General features: G+C 49.7%; 1 protein-coding gene and 1 long non-coding RNA gene across 6 annotated transcripts; one reads left to right on the forward strand and one right to left on the reverse strand.

The window, feature by feature from the left end:
- The first annotated feature begins 3,887 nt into the window (after positions 1-3,887).
- CHRNG (cholinergic receptor nicotinic gamma subunit) lies at positions 3,888-13,144 on the forward strand. The gene is made up of 12 exons (XM_021005822.2): positions 3,888-4,026; positions 4,262-4,401; positions 4,632-4,676; positions 4,921-5,030; positions 5,814-5,969; positions 6,575-6,672; positions 6,945-7,145; positions 8,603-8,717; positions 8,948-9,068; positions 11,116-11,332; positions 11,759-11,892; positions 12,980-13,144. Exons 1-12 carry the CDS (start codon positions 3,975-3,977, stop codon positions 13,142-13,144), a joined length of 1,554 nt encoding a protein of 517 aa, XP_020861481.1. The 5' UTR covers positions 3,888-3,974.
- LOC110221311 (uncharacterized) lies at positions 8,426-18,651 on the reverse strand. 5 transcript variants are annotated; one of them, XR_013486786.1, is made up of 5 exons: positions 17,799-18,651; positions 16,629-16,678; positions 11,200-13,336; positions 10,546-10,696; positions 8,426-8,664 (listed from the first exon to the last, which is right to left on the reverse strand). It is a non-coding gene; the product is annotated as an uncharacterized LOC110221311 (long non-coding RNA). The 5 variants fall into 5 exon arrangements; XR_013486784.1 differs by having other exon boundaries at positions 10,509-10,696; XR_013486785.1 differs by lacking the exon at positions 8,426-8,664 and having other exon boundaries at positions 10,450-10,696; positions 17,799-17,938; positions 18,413-18,651.
- Positions 18,652-18,716: the final 65 nt, after the last annotated feature.

Below are 18,716 nucleotides of genomic sequence, written 5' to 3' on the forward strand. Positions count from 1 at the left end.
CTTCGATCTGCATTCAGACTCCATTAGTTCTTTCTCTGGAGGTAGAGAGCATTTTTCATCCTAAGTCCTTCAGAATTCACAGTTGATCATTGCACAATGTTGCTCTTACTCTGTACGATGTTCTCCTGGTTCTGCTCACTTCACTTTGCATCAGTTCATACAAGTCTTCCCAGGCTTTTCTGAAACCATCCTGCTCATCATGCCATTTAGATTTATAATGCGCATTCACATATGTTCAACAGAAATACCTATGTGATATGAACAGGAGGATCTATAGTATGCTCACATCTCTCCTTCCATCTACCTTATCATGAGGTCAAACTTCTGGCATCTTCAACTATCCAAAATACCACAAGAAGAGAGTAGTCAACAGAATGCTTCTGAACAGTCACAAAGCCCATGTGTTTATTTCACAGAAGATTCCTGAAGCTTTCACCCGTCAATCACTCAGCTGAGCACTGGAGCTCACTGACAGTAAGGAGAGCTGACAGCTGAGCCTGGAGAAAGCAGACAGAGGACCTAAAAAAAGCAGACAGAAGAACTAGTGGCCTAAGGCCATTCAGTTTAGGGACAAACTTTTCTGTACCTCTCAAAAGAATTCTAGAGCATGATCCCAAAGGAATTCTCAAGGAATTCTAGATATACTGACACCCAAAATGCTTAATATTAGAAAACTTATTACTGAGAGTTCCAAATTCCAGTTGTCTGGAAAATTCACTTCCACAGAAATCCTTCTGACAGCAGCTACAACAGCTGTAATAAGTCACATCACCACAGACTTCCCAAGTTTACTAAGCTACTCCTTCATGACAGCCCTGGGGGTAGGTCATGCAAGTATTGTGTCCAGTCTGCAGATGAGGAAACTGAGGCTCACAGAGTTCAAATGCCCCGGCCATTGACTGACACAAAGTAGGTGCTTAATAAATGCTCGTTGATGTGTGACCCTGGGCAAGTCACTTAACCCCAATTGCCTAAGAAAATAAAATTAAAAAAATAAAATAAAATAAAGTGCTTGCTGTCTACTGATTGATCGAGGATCAGCTTGCTGGCAGCCATCCCCAACGATAACTGGATAAAGGAGGTGTCCCTTGTGTGCACATCTCCCATGCCCTGCCTGCTCTTTGCCCAGCAGACTCCCACTTCTCTCCTGCACATTCTGCCCTCCCGACACCCAGGAGAGAGATGTAAGATGCAGAATGAGACTGGGATTTTTCTGTACAGCTAAGGAGGGAATGTTTTGCTTGCCTATGCAAATTTAATATTTTTTCCTTTTAAAAAATTTTAAATTTCTTTTTAAAAATAATTTTTAAATTTCTGAATAATTTATTTTTCTTTTTTCAATGGGGTGGGGGGAGTGAGAGGGAGAGAAAATAGATTTCTCTTTATTAAAAATCTTTTTAAAATACAGAGGTGGGAGGGATGCTACGGATGTGGTATGTTTCATGTACTTTCAGATGAAGTCACTTTATTATTAGTTTTATTTCATTGTTTTACTTTGTTACTCTCAAGGAATGGGAGTTCTCTATAAACGTTTTTAAAGTGAAATCAAAACACATCAATAAACCTTTAAAAAAATTCTACCCTCCCCTTCCTAGTCACTCATTGATCCAGAGGAATGAGAAGACCATCCCCCACCTCCTACCCCAGACAGAGATGCATTCAGGACATCCTACGATGAGCCAACATGTCCAATGGCCTGGATGGCAGACAGGGTTCTTAAACAGGAGTTTTCCGAGACACAGAATCAATCAGCAAGCTTTTATTTATTAAGCACACACTATGTTCCAGGTATAACCCTGTTTCTGCTCAAGCTGGGGGCAATTTGGCAGAGAGAGCCATGCCAGGTGCTGAGGATACAAAGACAAAGGATGACACTGTCCCTGCCCTCAAGAAGCTTCCATTCTAACTTACATGCACACAGCCATGTAATAGAACACAAATTGTGTGTGTGTGTGTGTGTGTGTGTGTGTGTTACTACTCCCCTTCCTTAAGCACTACCATTGGAATGGTGTCAAGAGGGCGAATCATAACAAAAACCAACCATACATTTGTTTCCAAGCAAAAATCAATTTTAAGGGAGATGAGGAGAAAGAAGATGGAAGAAAATCAGGAGAGGGAGAGTTGGAGGTTGGGGGAGGAGACAATTGAGCATTCCAAGAAGAGAAACCAGATACAGAAGCAACGAAGCAAGGGTGGGTGGTGAGAGTCCTGGAGTGCAAGGTGTGAGAAGAGGAGAACCAGTGTGGACAATACAAAGAGGTCTAGATTTGGAGTGGGGTGGAGGGTTCAAGTCTAGGATTAAATGGCTGGGATCCGTGTACTCTTGGATAAGTCTTTCTAATTCCCTAGATCTCAGATTCTCTCTTCTATAAAATATAAGTATTGGGTTGGAGGATCTATAAAGTCTCTTCTAGCCCCAGACCCTATAAAACCATGAAATAGAAGGAGACAAGGCTGAAAAGGAAAGTTTGGGGCCAATTCATTAGAGCCTAGAATGGCAGGCAGAGGAAATTCTGACTTTATTCAGGAATATTTTTTAAAACAAGGTGGGGGGAGCTAGGTGACGCAGTGGATAGAGCACCAGCCCTGGAGTCAGGAGGATGAGTTCAAATCTGCCCTCAGACACATGATACTCATTAGCTGTGTGACCCTGCATGAGTCACTTAACCCCAATTGCCTAGCCAAAAACAAAACAGAACAAAACCAGCAAGATGGGTTAGGCTAGAAGACCTAGAAAGTCCCTTCTATCCAAATTCATGACCCTAAGGCGTCCTTCAAATCAACCAGTTCCACGTTGGGGCAAGAATACAAGACTTCAGGTTAGGTAACTTAGGTCCCAATAGTCACTCTACCCAAACTCTAAGACCTGGAGCAAGTCAGGCAACAAACAAGCAAACTTTTTATTCTGTTCTTACTAGGCACTGCACTGAAGACATGAAGAAAGGCAGAAGCAGGGTGCCTGCCCTAAGGAACTCCCATGACTTAACCTCAAAGGACTTGAAATTCTTGTTGCTCAGTCATTCCAGTCGCATCTGACTCTTCTCAACCCCGTTTGGGGTTTTCTTGGCAAAGATACAAGAGTGGTTAGTCATTTCCTTCTCCAGCCCATTTAACAGATGAGGAAGGTGAGGCAAACAGGGTGAAGTGACCTGTCCAGGGTCACGCAGCTAGTTAAGTGTCTGAGGCTGGATTTGAACTCAGGTCTTCCTGCCTCCAGTCCGAGTGCTCTATCCACTGAGCCTCCCAGCTGTCATGTGGCCTCAAGTCCCTTCTCCATAAAATGGGGGTGATGGGCCATCCAAAGTCAGGTCTAGCTCTGGATCCCCTGTTTCTAGCACAAGAGTCCCTTACACACCGTCTGGTACCTGGAGGTATGCAGAACCTTAAGAGGCTGACGGGTTCCAACCCTTCCGTTTACACATAAGGAAACAGGTTCCATCACTTGCCTGTCACCCTGGTGGCAACAGAGCCAGGATCTGGACCAAAGCCTCTCACTGGGTTCCAGGGCTCCTGTGCCTGCCTGAGCCCCCAGTTCCAGGAGCAGGTCATGGCAACAGCCCCAGCTCTGCTGTTCACCAGAACTCTCCCACCATTATCTTTCAGTCCCCTCTGTCTAGGAGGTAAGTCCTTGGCTCCTGCCCCTGGAAATGGGGCTGGGGGTAGGCAGGAGCAGGAGGGCTTGGAAGTGTCTGCTGTGGGGGAAGGGACCTCCCCAGCCCTCATCCCCCTTCCGGTAACTCGAACCTGGCATTGTGTCCCAGGCTGAACAGCTGACAATTCTGTGGCCAGACAGCTGGGCAGAGAGTTGCGTGTGTGTATGTGAGTGTGAGAGCAGAGGAGGGAGGTGCCTGGGATGGGTGGGAGGGGGTGTTGGGGGGGGAGCCAGCAGGAAGAGGCGACAGCTCTGCAGAAGCCAGAGCTGCCCCCGGAGTCGGGAAGCTGCCTCCTATTCCCCACCCCAGTCCCCGCTCACCATGCCCTGGCTGGGGAGGCTGAAGCTACTGCTGCTGCTGACCGGCTGCCTGGGTACCAAAGCTGGAGAAAAGGGAGGGAGGGTGGCACAGGGGTACAAGGGGTGGAGCTGGAGAGCAGGTAGTGGGTATGGAGGGACCACTCCCCAGGATTCCCCTCCTAGTGTTAGCCCCCTCTGCTCATCCCACCCTGTCTACCTTGCCTCCCTTCTTCCTCCTCCTCCCCTCCCTCCCCTCTCCCTCTTCCGTTTCTACCCTCTCCCCTCCTGGCTCAAGACCCTTGGTTACAGGAGTCCAAAGCCTGAACCAGGAAGAGAAGTTGCTGAATGACTTGATGAGGAATTATAACCCAAACTTGCGGCCAGCTGAGATGGACTCGGACATCATCAATGTCAGTCTAAAGCTCACCCTCACCAACCTCATCTCCCTGGTGAGCTGGAACCCTGGGAAGGGGAGGGACCATCCACATGCCCACCATGGCCAGGGAAGGCATGGGTTAACTGGACCAGAGTCCGTTTGGGGATCGTTCAAAGGAATCCTGCTGGGGAGATTGTGGGAAGGGGCAGAGGAAGAGAAAGGGGCCCTTTAACTGGCCTCCCCACTGGAGATTGGAGCTGGAAGTGAAAGGTGGGGTGCTGAGGCCTCCTTTTATGCCCCCAGAACGAACGGGAGGAGGCACTCACCACCAATGTCTGGATAGAGATGGTAAGAACCCCTTGCCTACCCCTCTTCAGGGGCCCTGGTTCCCAAGGTCTCATTAGGACTTCCAAGACCTCTCCTCCACCCCGTTCCCAGTGTTGGTTCGAGGTCCCTTGTTCTGGGAGAGCTGAGGGTAATGTCAGGGCCCTGGGCCACAGGAGCTGGAGGTAGGGGGTGGGGGTGGGGAGAGGTGGTGTGACCCGGCCGCTAAGTAACCTGTTCCCCGCTCCCTGTCCCTTCCTTACTGTAGCAATGGTGTGATTACCGCCTGCGCTGGGACCCCGGAGATTATGAGGACGTGTGGGTGCTCAGAATCCCCTCCACCATGGTGTGGCGGCCAGATGTAGTTCTGGAGAACAAGTAAGTTGGTGGAAGGGGCCACTGAGTGGGTGGGGGCAGAGGCCCAAGAGGAACGGAGGAAGAGGGGGCCTGAGGTTCGAGGAACAAGGGAAACCATCCATTGATTCACTGGCATTCATTAAATGCCTGCTCGGAGCTCCTTGAGATAGACTCGGAAGTCTTTGCCCTCAAGCACCTGTGATTCTCTGCTTTGGGGATTCCGAGACGATTTGAAGGGAGCTGGGAGTGGGGGAGAGAGGAAAAGGATGATGGAGAAGGCGGAGGGGTTAAAAGTTGCTAGAGACTAAGACGAGATGAATAGCGGGCGGGCAGTTAGTTCTCGGGGAATTGGGGGAATTGTACTTTCCCTACCTGCTACAATTCAATCCGATTCAATCTCACGCTTATTAAGTACCAGCTCTGTGGGAGGAGAACAAAAAGGAAAGACCCTGCCTTCTAGGAGATGGCTGTTTCCTGGAAGTGTAGGAGGGTGGCTAGGATATGTACCCAGTAACCTGCGGTTTGAGATGGGCTTTGAGAGGGACAGAGGAGAGAGACAGCCATAGGGCTGTCTAGGAAAGCATGAGAGGGTTCTGGAGAGGAGGTGACCCCTGAGCTGAAGGGGTGGTGTCTGAATTTAGGGGAGCCAAGGATTGGGTCATCCTGCTGCAGGGCAAGAGGAGGGCAGGTCTGAGGGGAAGTCTGGGCCAGGTGGTGCTTAGAGAACCCTCTAGGATGAGGATTCCGAAGGCAAGGGCCAGCTGGGCAGCGCCTGGTCCTACATGGCCCCTGTGCATCTAACAGTGTGGACGGCGTGTTTGAAGTGGCCCTGTACTGTAACGTCCTCGTATCCCCCAACGGCTGCATCTACTGGCTACCGCCCGCCATCTTCCGCTCATCCTGCCCGGTCACCGTCACCTACTTCCCCTTCGACTGGCAGAACTGCTCCCTGGTTTTCCAGTGAGAGGGATGGGGCTGGAACTGGAAAGCGAAAGGGAAAGGGAAAGGGAAGCAGCTGGAAGGAAGGGGCTGGGAGAGGCAAGAATGCAGGATTGAGGTTCAGAAGACCTGGCTCTAGTCCAGGCCAAGCCACTCACTAGCTGGGTGATGCCGGGCAAACTTCCCGAGTACATCCCCTCACTTGGAAAATGGGGTGAGGGTAGGGTGGATTCAATGGCCTTTAAGGTCCCTTCCAGCTTTATTACTCAATGCAGCTGTGATTTCTATGGAAGGGGTGGTATGCTTGGGAGTAGTCCTTATTGGGGGAAAACAGAACCTTTCCATAAATACTCATGAATGGGTGCACGCTCCTTCAGAGCTCTCTTTTGCTCTGTCTCTCTCTCACTCTCTCTTCCCTCGCCTATCTCTCTCTCCCCACTCTCTCCTTTCTCTATCTGTATATATCTCTTCTTACTCCCTTCCCTTCCCTTTCTTTCTCTCTTCTATCTTTCTGTTTCTCTCTCCCTTTTCCTAATTCTTCCCTCCCCCCTCTCCCCCCTCCTCTCCTCTCTCCGGCCCCTCCCCACCTGGTCTTCTTTCCCTTTGCTCTCTCCCTTTCTCTAAAGGTCTCAGACCTATAGCTCAAATGAGATTGATTTGCAGTTGAGTAAGGAAGACGGCCAGACAGTCGAGTGGATTTTCATTGACCCTGAAGCCTTCACTGGTAACCCTATTTCTCCACAGTTATTGCCCTCTCATCCCAACCTGAACCCCCCACTGCCTCTAAGTTCACTCATGGGCACAAACGGTCCCTTCATTTTGCAGTCTGGGCTCCCCTCTTTGCTTCCATTTCCCTATGGTGTGGTGGGCACTGCACCAGGGCTGCAGCATGCTAGACAAGTATAGAAGGAAGCTGGATGGGGTCCACAGCAGAGCCTCTGGATCAAGGCAGGAGCCCTTCTGAGCTGAGCTCCACCATCCCTCTGCCACCTACAGAGAATGGGGAGTGGGCCATCAAGCACCGCCCTGCCAAGAGGCTCCTGGATCCACCAGCATCCCCAGGGGAAGCTGGGCACCAGAGGGTTGTCTTCTACCTGTTCATCCAGCGGAAGCCCCTTTTCTACATCATCAACATCATTGCTCCTTGTGTGCTCATCTCCTCACTAGCCATCCTCATCTACTTTCTACCTGCCAAAGGTGAGGCCCCCGGCTCCTGGCCCCTGGGCGAGCCACTGGCTGGCTTCTTGGCCTCATGAGGTCTAGATTGAGAAGATAATCTAGAGATTGTCCAGTCCAGTCCCCTCCATTTCCAAGGGCACCTGTCCTGTGGGTGTCTTCAACAGAACACAATGCAGGGAAAAGAGCACTGGATGGGTAGCTAGAGGACCTGCATTCAAATCCTGCTTCTGCTAGCATGTGTGATCCTGGAGAGGTCACTTCTCAGTTTTCTCATCTGTAAAATGAGGGTCTAAAGTCCTTTCCAGTTCTAAGTCGATGATGGAGAGCGTTTAGGCAGCAGAGAGCAGTGGCCAGAGAACTGGCCTCCAAACATTTATTAACCCCCCACTGTGTGCTAAGCCCTAGGGATACAAATACAGCATCCCGGCTTTTCTTTCTTTTTGTCTTTTTCACTGATAGCTTGAGTTATTTACATTTCCTCTTCCTTTTGGTATTTGCATTCCCACAGTTTAGCCCAAAGCCTGCCTGGCACATAATGAGCATTTATTAAAGGTTCTTTTCTTCATTCACCTTCATTTCCTAAGACATCTCTTTTGCACTGCCTGCCCCCACCTCCAGCCATTCCTTATAACATAGAACAAAAAAGGGAAAGGAAAAAAAGTCAGTCCAACAAAATGAACTAACGTGTCATCAGTCCGGTCTGACAATAGTCCGCACCCATAGTTCCCCACATCTGCAATGGAGGGAGGGAGGTGCATACTCATATCTCTTCTTTGGGGCCAAATTTGGGGATACACGGATTTTACTCCATGGATACTTAGTAGGCGCAGGCAGACTGAGGTTTGGAGAGGCGAACTTGCTTCAATTTCCCTATTTGCACAAGGGGGATAGCAGTGCACTAATTTTTGTAAAGTACTTCACCAACTTTGGAGTTTAGTAGCTTGTGTCTTATGAGAAAGGGGTGCCCCTCTCCCACCCCAGATAGATCTGGGGACTTGCATACACGCAGTAAATAAGAGAAACCAGTCAACCCAAGTTAACCCAAACCCATCCTCTGTTCAGTCTCAACTATTCCATACTGCTGAGGTACTCTGGTAAGGGCCAAGGGAAGCCTCCTGAGGGCAAGAACCCACCCAGGACACCCCAGCTAGCATCAGTATTTCTCAGGCTTCAGAAGTAAGAGCCACGTGATGATGGCTCTTTACGGTGAGACAAGAGAGGGCTGAAACCAGGACAACAGAAAGGGCCGTGCTCCAAGGCACTGTGGCTCAGAGACTGTACAGACTTCAACAAACGGATTCCAAAGACAGCAGAATTTAAAACTTTGTCACATCACAGTGAGGCTACTTCTGGGGAAATCGGTGCCCTGGAGGTAGAGGTTAGAAAGGTATGGGTTTGAGGAGAAGCTTTTGGGGGCACAGCTGGGAGGCTCCTGGCCCAGCTGCTCTGACTTGGATCTTCTCTGGGTGGTCCAGCTGGGGGTCAGAAGTGCACTGTCTCCATCAATGTCCTGCTTGCCCAGACCGTCTTCCTCTTCCTGGTGGCCAAGAAGGTACCCGAGACCTCTCAGGCTGTGCCCCTTATTAGCAAGTAAGGCTCCTTTTCCTCTTCACTCCCTCCTGCTCTATCTCCTCATGCATGAGACTCTCCCACTCCTTCTGGGATATCCCCAAGATTCCCCCCTGTTCCCCAGGAGCTCTGGGCAGGATTTCTGAGCTGGCACCATCCTGTCTCACTTTGTAAGGGAGAGAGCTGGGATTCTGTCCTCCCAGGAAGAGAGCCGAGGACCAGTCCTGACTCCCGCTTCCTCTCCTCCATAGGTACTTGACTTTCTTGCTGGCGGTGACCATCCTAATCGTGGTGAACGCTGTGATCGTCCTTAACGTCTCACTCAGATCACCCCACACTCACTCCATGGCTGGAGGGGTCCCGAAGGGTAAGGCTACAGCCACGCCTCCTTGACACCTTTGTCAGACAGGGTCTCCCTATGGTCCAGGCTGGACTCCTACAGGCTGAACCCATTAGTGACCACCAGGGAGCTTGGACCTCCTCTCTTTCTGACCGGGACCGGTTTGCCCCTCCTTAGAGAGCTCCTCCTCACCTGCTCACCATATTAGTGCCAGATGGTGTAGACACCTCATTGACTCTGGCCCCTCTGCCGCTCAAAACTCCTAAACCCAAGTGATCCACCAGCTGCATATTCTCCATTGGCTACTCTGCCCAAGGTCAACCCTCCCCCTTACACACATTTATGCTCTGCCCTAGGTCTCCTTCCTCACCTGTGGGGCCCATCTGGATTCTAGGCCAGCTGCTAGTCTGGTGTCCCAACTCCTAATATATATTACTCTCTCTACTGGTGCTCCATGCACCCACCTACTCACTCACTCACTCATACATCCATTCATTTCCTGAGGGGTCTTCCTATTGCCTCTCAGATGAACTGCAGACCCCACCCCAGCTTGGGCATCTGAAGGCCTTCCCAGCCTGATCCCAGCCTCCCTCTCCAGACTTCTCTTCTTACACTCTATGTTCTAGCAAAACTAGCCCATTTGCTGTGTTCTGGTCTTGGCCTGCCATCTTTGGCCTGAGACAGCTCGACCTGGTCCCCATCCCAAGAACGTGCCCCTTCCTGAGCTCCTCCTCTCGGCCTCCCCAGCTTCCTTAAAGGGGCAACTCAGGACCTCTCTTTCTGGAAGCTTAATTTTATTCTGCAGTAACTTACCTATGCTATGATTGTGTTCTGCTCCCCCAACATACCTCCAGACCCACCCCCCACATACATACCCTTATACACACACACCCCCATATACTCACCCTCATATGCACACACACCCCCATACACACATCCTCACACACATACCCATAGAAACATACACACTCACATATACACACCTATACATACCCCCCATACACATATAGCCATATACACACCCTTATACACTTACACCTATACACACATACTCACACACATCCCCATACACACACACACATATATACTCTCACATTCACATACGCGCCCATACACACACACACACACACACACACACACACACACACACACACACACACACACACGCTCCCTGAGCACCCAGACTGGTTTGCATTTTCTTGTTTTTTACTCCCAGTGCTGAGTGAATTTAGGACTCTGATTTTCTCAGGATTAGCAGCTCCCTGGTGAGGAAAGTCCCTCTACCAGCGCTAACTGGCACCTTCTCTGCAATTTAGAAAGTAGCCAGGAGCCTCAGCCAGTCTTTATCAGGGGCTCCATTGGAACCCAGCTCACCCATTACAGTCCCCACCCCAGAAGACTTTTTAAAAAAAATCGTATCTTGTAGCTTTTTTGTAAAAACAGTGTTTAACATTTGAGCTCCAAACACTCACAGCCACTTTTATCTCCATGAATAGTTTGGGGTCTCACCGGGATTCAGCCTCAGGTTTCTGGCGACAGGCTGGGGCGGGGAGGAGGAAGAGAGAACTAACCCTTGAATCTCTGACCTCTGACCCAAGCTGGCCCAGTCATCTTGGGCAGTTCACTCCATTTGTCAGTGCCCCAAGCTGCAGAGTCACTGCTGAGATAAAATGGTGCAGGGAGTTTATTTTAACAGGACCTCTCCCCCTACCTCAGTGAATGGTGATAAGACCACCAGCTAACACTTCTAGAGGACTTTCAATTTTGCAAAGAGCTTCCCATATAAGATCTCATTGTATCCTCACAACACACAGGGAGATGGGTGCTATTATTATCCCATTTTACAGGTGGGGAAACTGAGGCAGAGAGCAGCTAAGATACTTGCCTAGGGTCACACAGCTAGTAAAAGTCTGAGGCAGGATTCAAATGCAGGTCTTCCTCACTCCAAGTGCAGGGCTCTGTGTTCTATGCCTCAGTGCCCAGGTCCAGATCCTGCTCACCCCCACCTACAACCTAGAACCCTTCCATCTGAGCTGTCAGGGAATCCTGACCTTGCCTCTCCCTCCCATCTGGCCCCAGGTGTTCCTCTACCTACTGCCTGGACTACTCAAGATGCACATGAGACCCTTTGGCCCCCCGGCCCCCAGACGCCTCCCCCGATACCTCCAGAACGGCTCTTCAGGGGGGTCAGAGTTTGCTGGGGAGGAGGCTGCCCCGTGGATGCCATGCACTGAGCTTGTGTTCCAGCAGCGATGGCAGAGGGATGGGCTGGTGAAGGCTGCCCTGGAGAAGATAGGTGAGGGCAGGGAACAGGGCTGAGGCCCTGGGGGTGTCTTGTGTGCTGCTCAGCTCCTGGGCCCACGAGGCAGGGCTACTGGTCCAAGGTGGAAGTATGGGGAGAAAACAGGGTTAGGGTTAGCGAAGATCCTGGATTGGGCAGAGGGACCAGTTCAGCGGAAAGGGGACTGGCCAGCTTTGGGGGCAGAGGACACCTGGGCTCAAAACACACCTCTGATGTATAACACCTATGTGACCTTGGGAAAGTCACCTCCCTTCTCTGGGCCTCAGTTTTCTCCTTTGCAAAAATGGGGGGTGGGGAGGCAGGGAGAAGGCAGGGGAGGGGACAACCCCTGAGGTCCTTCCTAGCCTGGATCTATGACCTCCTCTGCCCAGTTCTCTCCCGCTTTCAAACCTTTCCTTCTCCTCTTGGCTTCCTCATCAGGGAACGGTCTGGAGTCTGGGCACAGTCAGGAATTCTGTGCCAGCCTAAAGCAGGCGGCCCCTGCCATCCAGGCCTGTGTGGATGCCTGCAACCACATTGCCTGGACCAGGAGACAGCAGAGACGGTTTGACAATGTGAGTTGGGGGGGGGGCAGGATCACAAGGGAGGGGCAGGAGGACTGGAGATGGCAAAGAGAGGATGAGGATGGAGGTGAAGATGAAGAACGCTAGAGCCCTCTCCCCACCAACTCCAAAGCCATTTCTAGCAAGCACAGTAATTTATTAAGCATCTACTCGGTGCCACAAAGACCAAAAACAATGCAGTTCCTGCCCTCAGGTAGCCTATAGTCTTCCCTTGCATTTATTTACTTTCTATACATTTGCATTTATTTACTATCTGTGTGACCCTGGGCAAATCACTCTCTGAGACTCAGTTTCCTCATCTGTAAAATGAAGGGGTTGTGCCCTCTGGAGCCCTTCCAGCTCTAGAATTACGATCAGCCTGTAACTACTGTTTCTCCAAAACAAAATGTGCGCTCCTGGAGGGCAGTTACTGTGATAGTGATCAAAGTGCCAGCCTTGGAGCCAGCCTCGAGCTTGAATCCAGCCTCTGACTGTGGAACCTGGGTTTGTGTAACCCCAGGTCAGCCTCTTCTCTAATGCCCCAGGCAGCTCAGCTGCACAGAAGATGCCAATCTGCACTGGTAGAGTTTCCTCACCCGGATGTTTCCTATACCAGTAAAAGTACAGCTCTAGTTCTTATCCCCAGCACCTGGCAGTTAGCAGGTACTTTGTAAGTGCTGTTTGAATGAATGGGATAGCTAGGTGACCCAGCAGATAGAGCACCGGGCCTGGAGTGAGGAAAACTCATGTTCCTGAGCTCAAGTCCAATGTCAGGCACTTACTAGCTGTGTGACCCTGGGCAAGTCACTTTATCCTGTTTGCCTCAGTTTCCTCATCTGTAAAATGAGCCACAGAAGGAAATGGCAAACACTCTAGTATCTTTGCCAAGAAAATCCCAAATGGAGTCACAAAGAGTCAGTCACACAACTGAAAAATGACTGAACGCACACATTGAATGAATGAAAAATGACTGAACACATACATAGAATGGGTGGATGGATGGATGGATGGATGGATGGATGGATGGATGAAAGCACATTTAAGGATTAGAGACAAGGTTGCTTGCCTGCCCATCCCATGGTTGTCTCCGATGATGTAGGAGAATGAAGAATGGATGCTGGTGGGCCGTGTTCTGGACCGAGTCTGCTTTCTGGCCATGATCGTACTTTTCTTCTGTGGCACCGTTGGCATCTTTGTCCTGGCCCACTACAACCAGGTCCCAGCTCTCCCCTTCCCGGGAGATCCCCGAACTTACCTGCCTTAGCTGTCCTGGGCAGTGGGGGGGGGGCCGGACCATTGGCGGCCCCCCTCTGCTTGTTCTGGGCCTGTGATGTCCAATCTTGGCATTTGCTCCCACCATGAGGCATCAAGGTTGGGGCACCTCTTATGGGAAGAAAGGAGGCAAAGATGTTTGTGTTTCCACAATGGAATTTTTCAGAACTCTGTGATCTGGATGCTGTGAGGAAAAGCCAGGGGGAAATAAAGGGACAGACATTGAACAACTGGTGTGTTTTTGAGGAGCGCAAAGGGTCCAGGTGGGACTTCCCTGAGCAAGGATGAGATTTCAATTACCCAATTTAACCAGCATGTGTTAGACATGTTAGTAAAGTATAAGCTTCCTGAGGGCAGCGGAGTGGGGTGTATGTGAGTCTTTGTGTACTAACACAATTCCTGGAACATACTAGGTGCTTAATAAATGCATCTTGGACAAACAAAGCATATAAAGACAAAAGTGAAAAAGAGTTCCTGTGTTTAATCAGTCATTCAATCAACAACATTTATTAAGCACCTACGAATTGTGTTCTCAAAGAGCATCCACTCTGTTACGGTTCTGCAGCTATACTTCTAGGGGGTGCAGCGGATAGAACAGCACGTCCACATGTTTGAATGAGGTCATAGGGAAGTTGTGTTACCTTGGACAAAGCAGAACTGGAAGAAACCTTAAATTCTAACCCCCTCATTTTATGAGGAAACTGAGGCCCAGAGAAGTTGGCTGCTTTGTCCAAGGTGACACAAATAGTAAGCATTGGAGGCAGGATTTGAACTCAGGGCATCAGACTCTAGAGGCTGTGTTTTTCCCCTTGTAGCACAGGGGCCTCCCCTTCCCCACACCCCAACCTCCCACAGTCCTCCCCAGGGATGCGTGGCAGGTTGGTAGCTAATGGACACACAGCCTTTCCGTGAATGCCATGAATGTCAGTCTTCGGAGAATGAAATCAGGAGACGTGGAAATGCTGGCGGTAAGTTAGGTTGAAGTCTCTGACAGACACCAAGAAGTTAGCTTAAACCAGAGACTGTGAGCTGGCTGCAAGGGCCCTGGGCCATGTGCTGATGCAACCTGGCACCTGCAGCAGACTCCACGGCTGATAAATGCCTTCCAGCCATGACTCTGTGAAAGGGGACAGACAGGTGTCTGTTCTGAGACAGGGATCTCCCCGAGGGCTGAGACAAGAGGGGTCACAGGGGACAGAGCCCCGGGCCTGAAGTGAAGAACACTGAGTTGTAACCTGGCCTCAGACATTAGCTGTGTGACCCTGGGCAAGTCATTTAACCTCTGTTTGCCTCAGTTTCCCCAGCTGTAAAATGGCAACAATGACCTCACCTATCAAATGAGATAATAATTGTAAAGTGTTTTCACAATGGCTAGCACGTAGTGATATATAAATGTTAGCTCTATTATTTAAAAAGCTGTTTTTAAAAGTCTTTTTTTAAAAAAAAAACTAAAACCACGGGGGGGGGGATAGAGAGAGAGAGAAGAGATCCCTATGACCGGGGACTTTAGCTGCAACTGGAAGCAGAGAAGCACTTGGCAGCATCGGGGAAGACCCCCTGTCTGCCTCTGGTGCAGACCACACAGCAGGAGCAGAACAATGCTCTCGCCAGGAGATATCGGCTTCCCTGCAGTGTCCAAGGTAGCCCTGGCCCAAACGGTCCTCACGTGGCTGCCTCTGCATGTCGATTTCTCACGTGTATCTATTCACCTGGCTGTGCTCCGCTGGCTCTTTACTTCTTTCTTTAGCTGGTCATCCCTCACCCTGCTTCCACTTCATTCTACTTTTCTGCAGCTGGTCTCTAAAGCCTCCAATCAGGGTCACCTTATAAGCAATGATCCATCTCTAGTATGATTTTAACCCCCCAAATTCTAACCTTTTGTCAGGTAAAACTCCACAGTTCTTATATGATTTTCCCATGGTACCCCAAAGTTATTTAATTTGTGATTTTTCAGTTATAATCTTTTAAAACTCTAAAAACCATCACACGCAAATCAGCTGATGGACCACAGTACCCTATAGTCACCATTACCTCAGCTAGTGCTGCTCCTAAATAGGTTAGCTCTTATTATAGCTATTTTTGAAGCCTCCTACTTGGTTTTTTTTTTCTTAGCTGAAAGTATGGTACAGGGAGAGAGCCCTATTACCAAAGGTTGCAGCTGGAAGCAGAGAGAAACACCTGCTTTTAAACAGGTCTGTTTATCTCCAGTTTCTTAGACTCTCATCCTAGGTGTCATCCTCAACTTCTCATTGCTTCTCAAACCCCACATCTACTCTGTTGCCAAGGCCTTCACCTTTGCAACATCTCTCCAATAAACTCCCTTCTCTCTTCTGATACTGTCAGCACTCTGGTACAGTATCTTTTCACTCCTGTCTTCTGGTTGATCAGTAAAAGCAAACACACCTGTGGGGGCCTCAGCTACAGTTTTAAGTGAATACAAATCCATAGGCATAACAGCCCTGTGAGTTGGGACTGCCCCCAGACATTACAGGATAATAGGATCACAGATTTAGAAATAGAAGAAGTCTTGGAGGTCATCCATTCTCACTCCGTCATTTAACAGATGAGAAAACTGAGGCTCAGAAAAGCTGAGGGACTTGCCCAAAGCTACAGAGGCAGGATTTTAACCCACATCTTCTGATTCCAAATCTGAAGCTGAATTTCTTCAGTATCTGGCCCACAGTATCAACCCCAACCCCTCCTGTCATACTCAAGGACTCCAATCTGTGTGTTGCGTCCCCTCAGACACCCTGGCCTCCTCCTTCTAAGGGATGCTCGTACTTTCAGTCTCACTGTTGCCCATAACTGGTCTACCTCCATGATCCAGAACTCTGTAGTTCCTTTCTCTGGCCATAACTTCCATGTGTCCTTGTGATTCACTCCTCTTTGTTCTATTCTGGCCTCATTTTCCTTCTTTGAAGTCTTCAGACTATAATTAAGCAGCTCAGCTATTATCTGGCCTCTACACTGGATTTCCTTCTACTACCACCATTCACTTTCTTTGTTCCTGGTGGCATGGCGCTCAACACCAATGGAGGAAGTCATTCAACTTTGCCTACCGGTACATTACAGATTTATGAGGCCTGATCTCAACTGGGCCCTCAGGCAATCCTTTTATTTTGATCTGCTGCTCTTCCCAAACCTTCCCTTCTTTCTTCAAGCCTTATAAATCACTCCCTGCCCAAACTTAGGTGGCAAAGGACTTGGCCTCCTACTTAGGAATTTACACTAACCCTAACCTTATCCTACCCTTCCCCCCCAAACCCTTTGCTCTAAGCATCCCCTATCTTCTCCTCCTTCCAGCTGGACTCTGAGGACCAGGTGGCTGTCTCCAGGCAAAGCCCAACCTTCTCCTTGTGTGCTCGATCCCACCCCCATCAGACTCCTTCAGAAGCTGTACCCTTTACAATCTCTCCTTGCCATCTTCAGTCTCCTAAATGAAGACCCCAAGCCCAAAACTCTTCACTTGACCTTACCTTAGCATCCCCTCAAGAAGCCATTCCTCTTCCCTTTCACAATTAAACTCCTAGAAAACAGTGCAAGGCATCATAAATGGTGAAAGGATCATAGATTTTAGAGCTGGAAGGTACTTTAGACTTTAGGCATTTATTAAGTACCGACTACATGCCAAGCTCTGTACTAATTGCCAGGTATACAAAAAGAGACAAAAGACAGTCTATGCCCTCAAGGAGCTCACAATCTAATGGGAGAGACTACACGCAAACATATACATACACACGTAAACAAATAGGAAATAATGAATGGAGGGAAGGTGCTGGAGCTATGAGGGGCTGGGGAAGGCTTCCTGTAGAAGGTGGGATTTTAGGTGGAACTTAAAGGAAGCCAAGGAGGTCAGCAGTCAGAGCAGAGGAAGGGGAGTGTTCCAGGCATGGGGGATGGCCAGAGAGATGCCCAGAGCCCAGAGATGGAGGGTTTGGTTTGTGGCACAGCCAGGAGGTGACTGGAAAGGTAGAAGGGGGCTTGGTGAGGACGGGCTTGGAAGGCCAAACAAAGCCCCTCAGATTGGATCCTGGAGTCCATAGGGAGCTACTGGGGTTTATTGGGGGAGGGGTGATGTGGTCAGAGCTGAGCTTTAGGGAGGTGACTGCCCCTGAACCTCAGTTTTCCTCTCTGTGAAATGAAGGGGTTAGATTATACAGCTCTGAAGTCCCTTCCAACTCAGGTTTTATGAGCTTGGGCTCTGCTCCATTCTAATTTTTAAGGAATTATTTTCTTCAGTAAGCTTTTGGACCTCCTTTTCCATTTGGCCAATTCTGCTTTTTAAGGCCTTCTCCTCATTGGCTTTTTGGACCTCTTTTGCCATTTAGTCTATTTTTTAAGGTGTTATTTTCTTCAATTTTTGGGGGGTCTCTTTTAGCCATCTGTTGACTTGTTTTTCATGATTTTCTTGCATCACTCTCATTTCTCTTCCCCATTTTCCCTCTACTTTCAAAATCCTTTTTGAGCTCTTCCATGGCATGAGACCAATTCCTATTTTTCTTAGAAGCTTTGGATACAGGAGCTTAGACTCTGTTGACTTCTTCTAGATGTATGTTTTGATCTTCCTTGTCACCAAAGTAAGATTCTATAGTCTGATTCCCACCCCCACCCCCCATATTTGCTCACTTCCCCAGTCAATTACTTGCCTTTTTAACTCTTTGTTAAGGTAGGGCTCTGCTTCCAGGGTAGAGGGCGCGCTGTCCCAAGCTTCAGGGACTTTGTGCAGCTGTTTCCAAAGAGACTTCTAGGGACCTGTAAGTTTTCCGTTCTTCCAAGGTGGTGTGATCTAAGGAGAGGTGTGTACTACTCTCCTGGTCTGTGCTGTGGTCAGTGAGTGACCACATGCACTCTTTTCTGCCCTGGAACTCCGAGGAGGGTTCCCTCTCTCCTGCTGCCACAAGCTCTGCTGAGAGCTCTGGAAGCAGCCATCTCAGCCACCACTGCCGCCACCCTAGGGTTGCGCTCCTCTCTCACCCAGGTCCAGGTCCAACAGACCTTTCCCATTGCCCTTCTAAGTGGTCTTTGCTGTCTGTGGGCTAAGTCTGGAAGCCACCCCATGGGCCTGTGAGTTGGGCCTGCTATGGGTCACTGAAGCCTGGCCTGGGCTGGCGTGGTTTGTGCTGGACCACGCTCCTGACCCAGTCTGGCACAACCTTTCCCTTCAGCTATCTAGGTTGTCTTGGGCTTCTGCTGCTCTAGCATTTCTTTAGTCACTTTTACAGGTATTTGGAGAGTTTAGGGGAGAGCTCAGGTGCCCTACCTTTGCTCTGCCGTCTTGGCTGCACCCCTGAACTTGGTTGGGCCCTTTGATAATCATTTCCTTTCCTCCGGCCTCAGTTTCCCCATCTGTAAACAGAGGGGGCTGGACCGTGACCTCTCGGGTCCCTTCCCTTCCCCGGGCCTCAGTTTCTTCTTCTGTAAGAAGGAGGAGGGTGGGCTGCCCGGCCCCACTCCTCCTCTTCCTCTTTCACCAGTCCCAGCGTAGGGGTGGGGATGTCTGCTCTCTCCCGCCCCCTTTCGCTCCGCCCCCCAGCCCTAGGAAGAGGAGCCGCCCCGCCCCGCCC

The sequence above is a fragment of the Phascolarctos cinereus genome, unplaced genomic scaffold (assembly GCF_003287225.1).
Source record: "Phascolarctos cinereus isolate Bilbo 61053 unplaced genomic scaffold, phaCin_HiC Scaffold_5;HRSCAF=322, whole genome shotgun sequence".
NCBI lineage: Eukaryota > Metazoa > Chordata > Mammalia > Diprotodontia > Phascolarctidae > Phascolarctos > Phascolarctos cinereus.

Excerpts from the sequence above, each read along its gene's own strand:
- CHRNG (XM_021005822.2), top strand. The coding sequence starts at position 3,975 with ATGCCCTGGCTGGGGAGGCTGAAGCTACTGCTGCTGCTGACCGGCTGC. Across the intron at positions 4,027-4,261 it reads GCTGCTGACCGGCTGCCTGG|GAGTCCAAAGCCTGAACCAG; the intron begins GTACCAAAGCTG and ends CCTTGGTTACAG. Across the intron at positions 7,146-8,602 it reads CTACTTTCTACCTGCCAAAG|CTGGGGGTCAGAAGTGCACT; the intron begins GTGAGGCCCCCG and ends TGGGTGGTCCAG.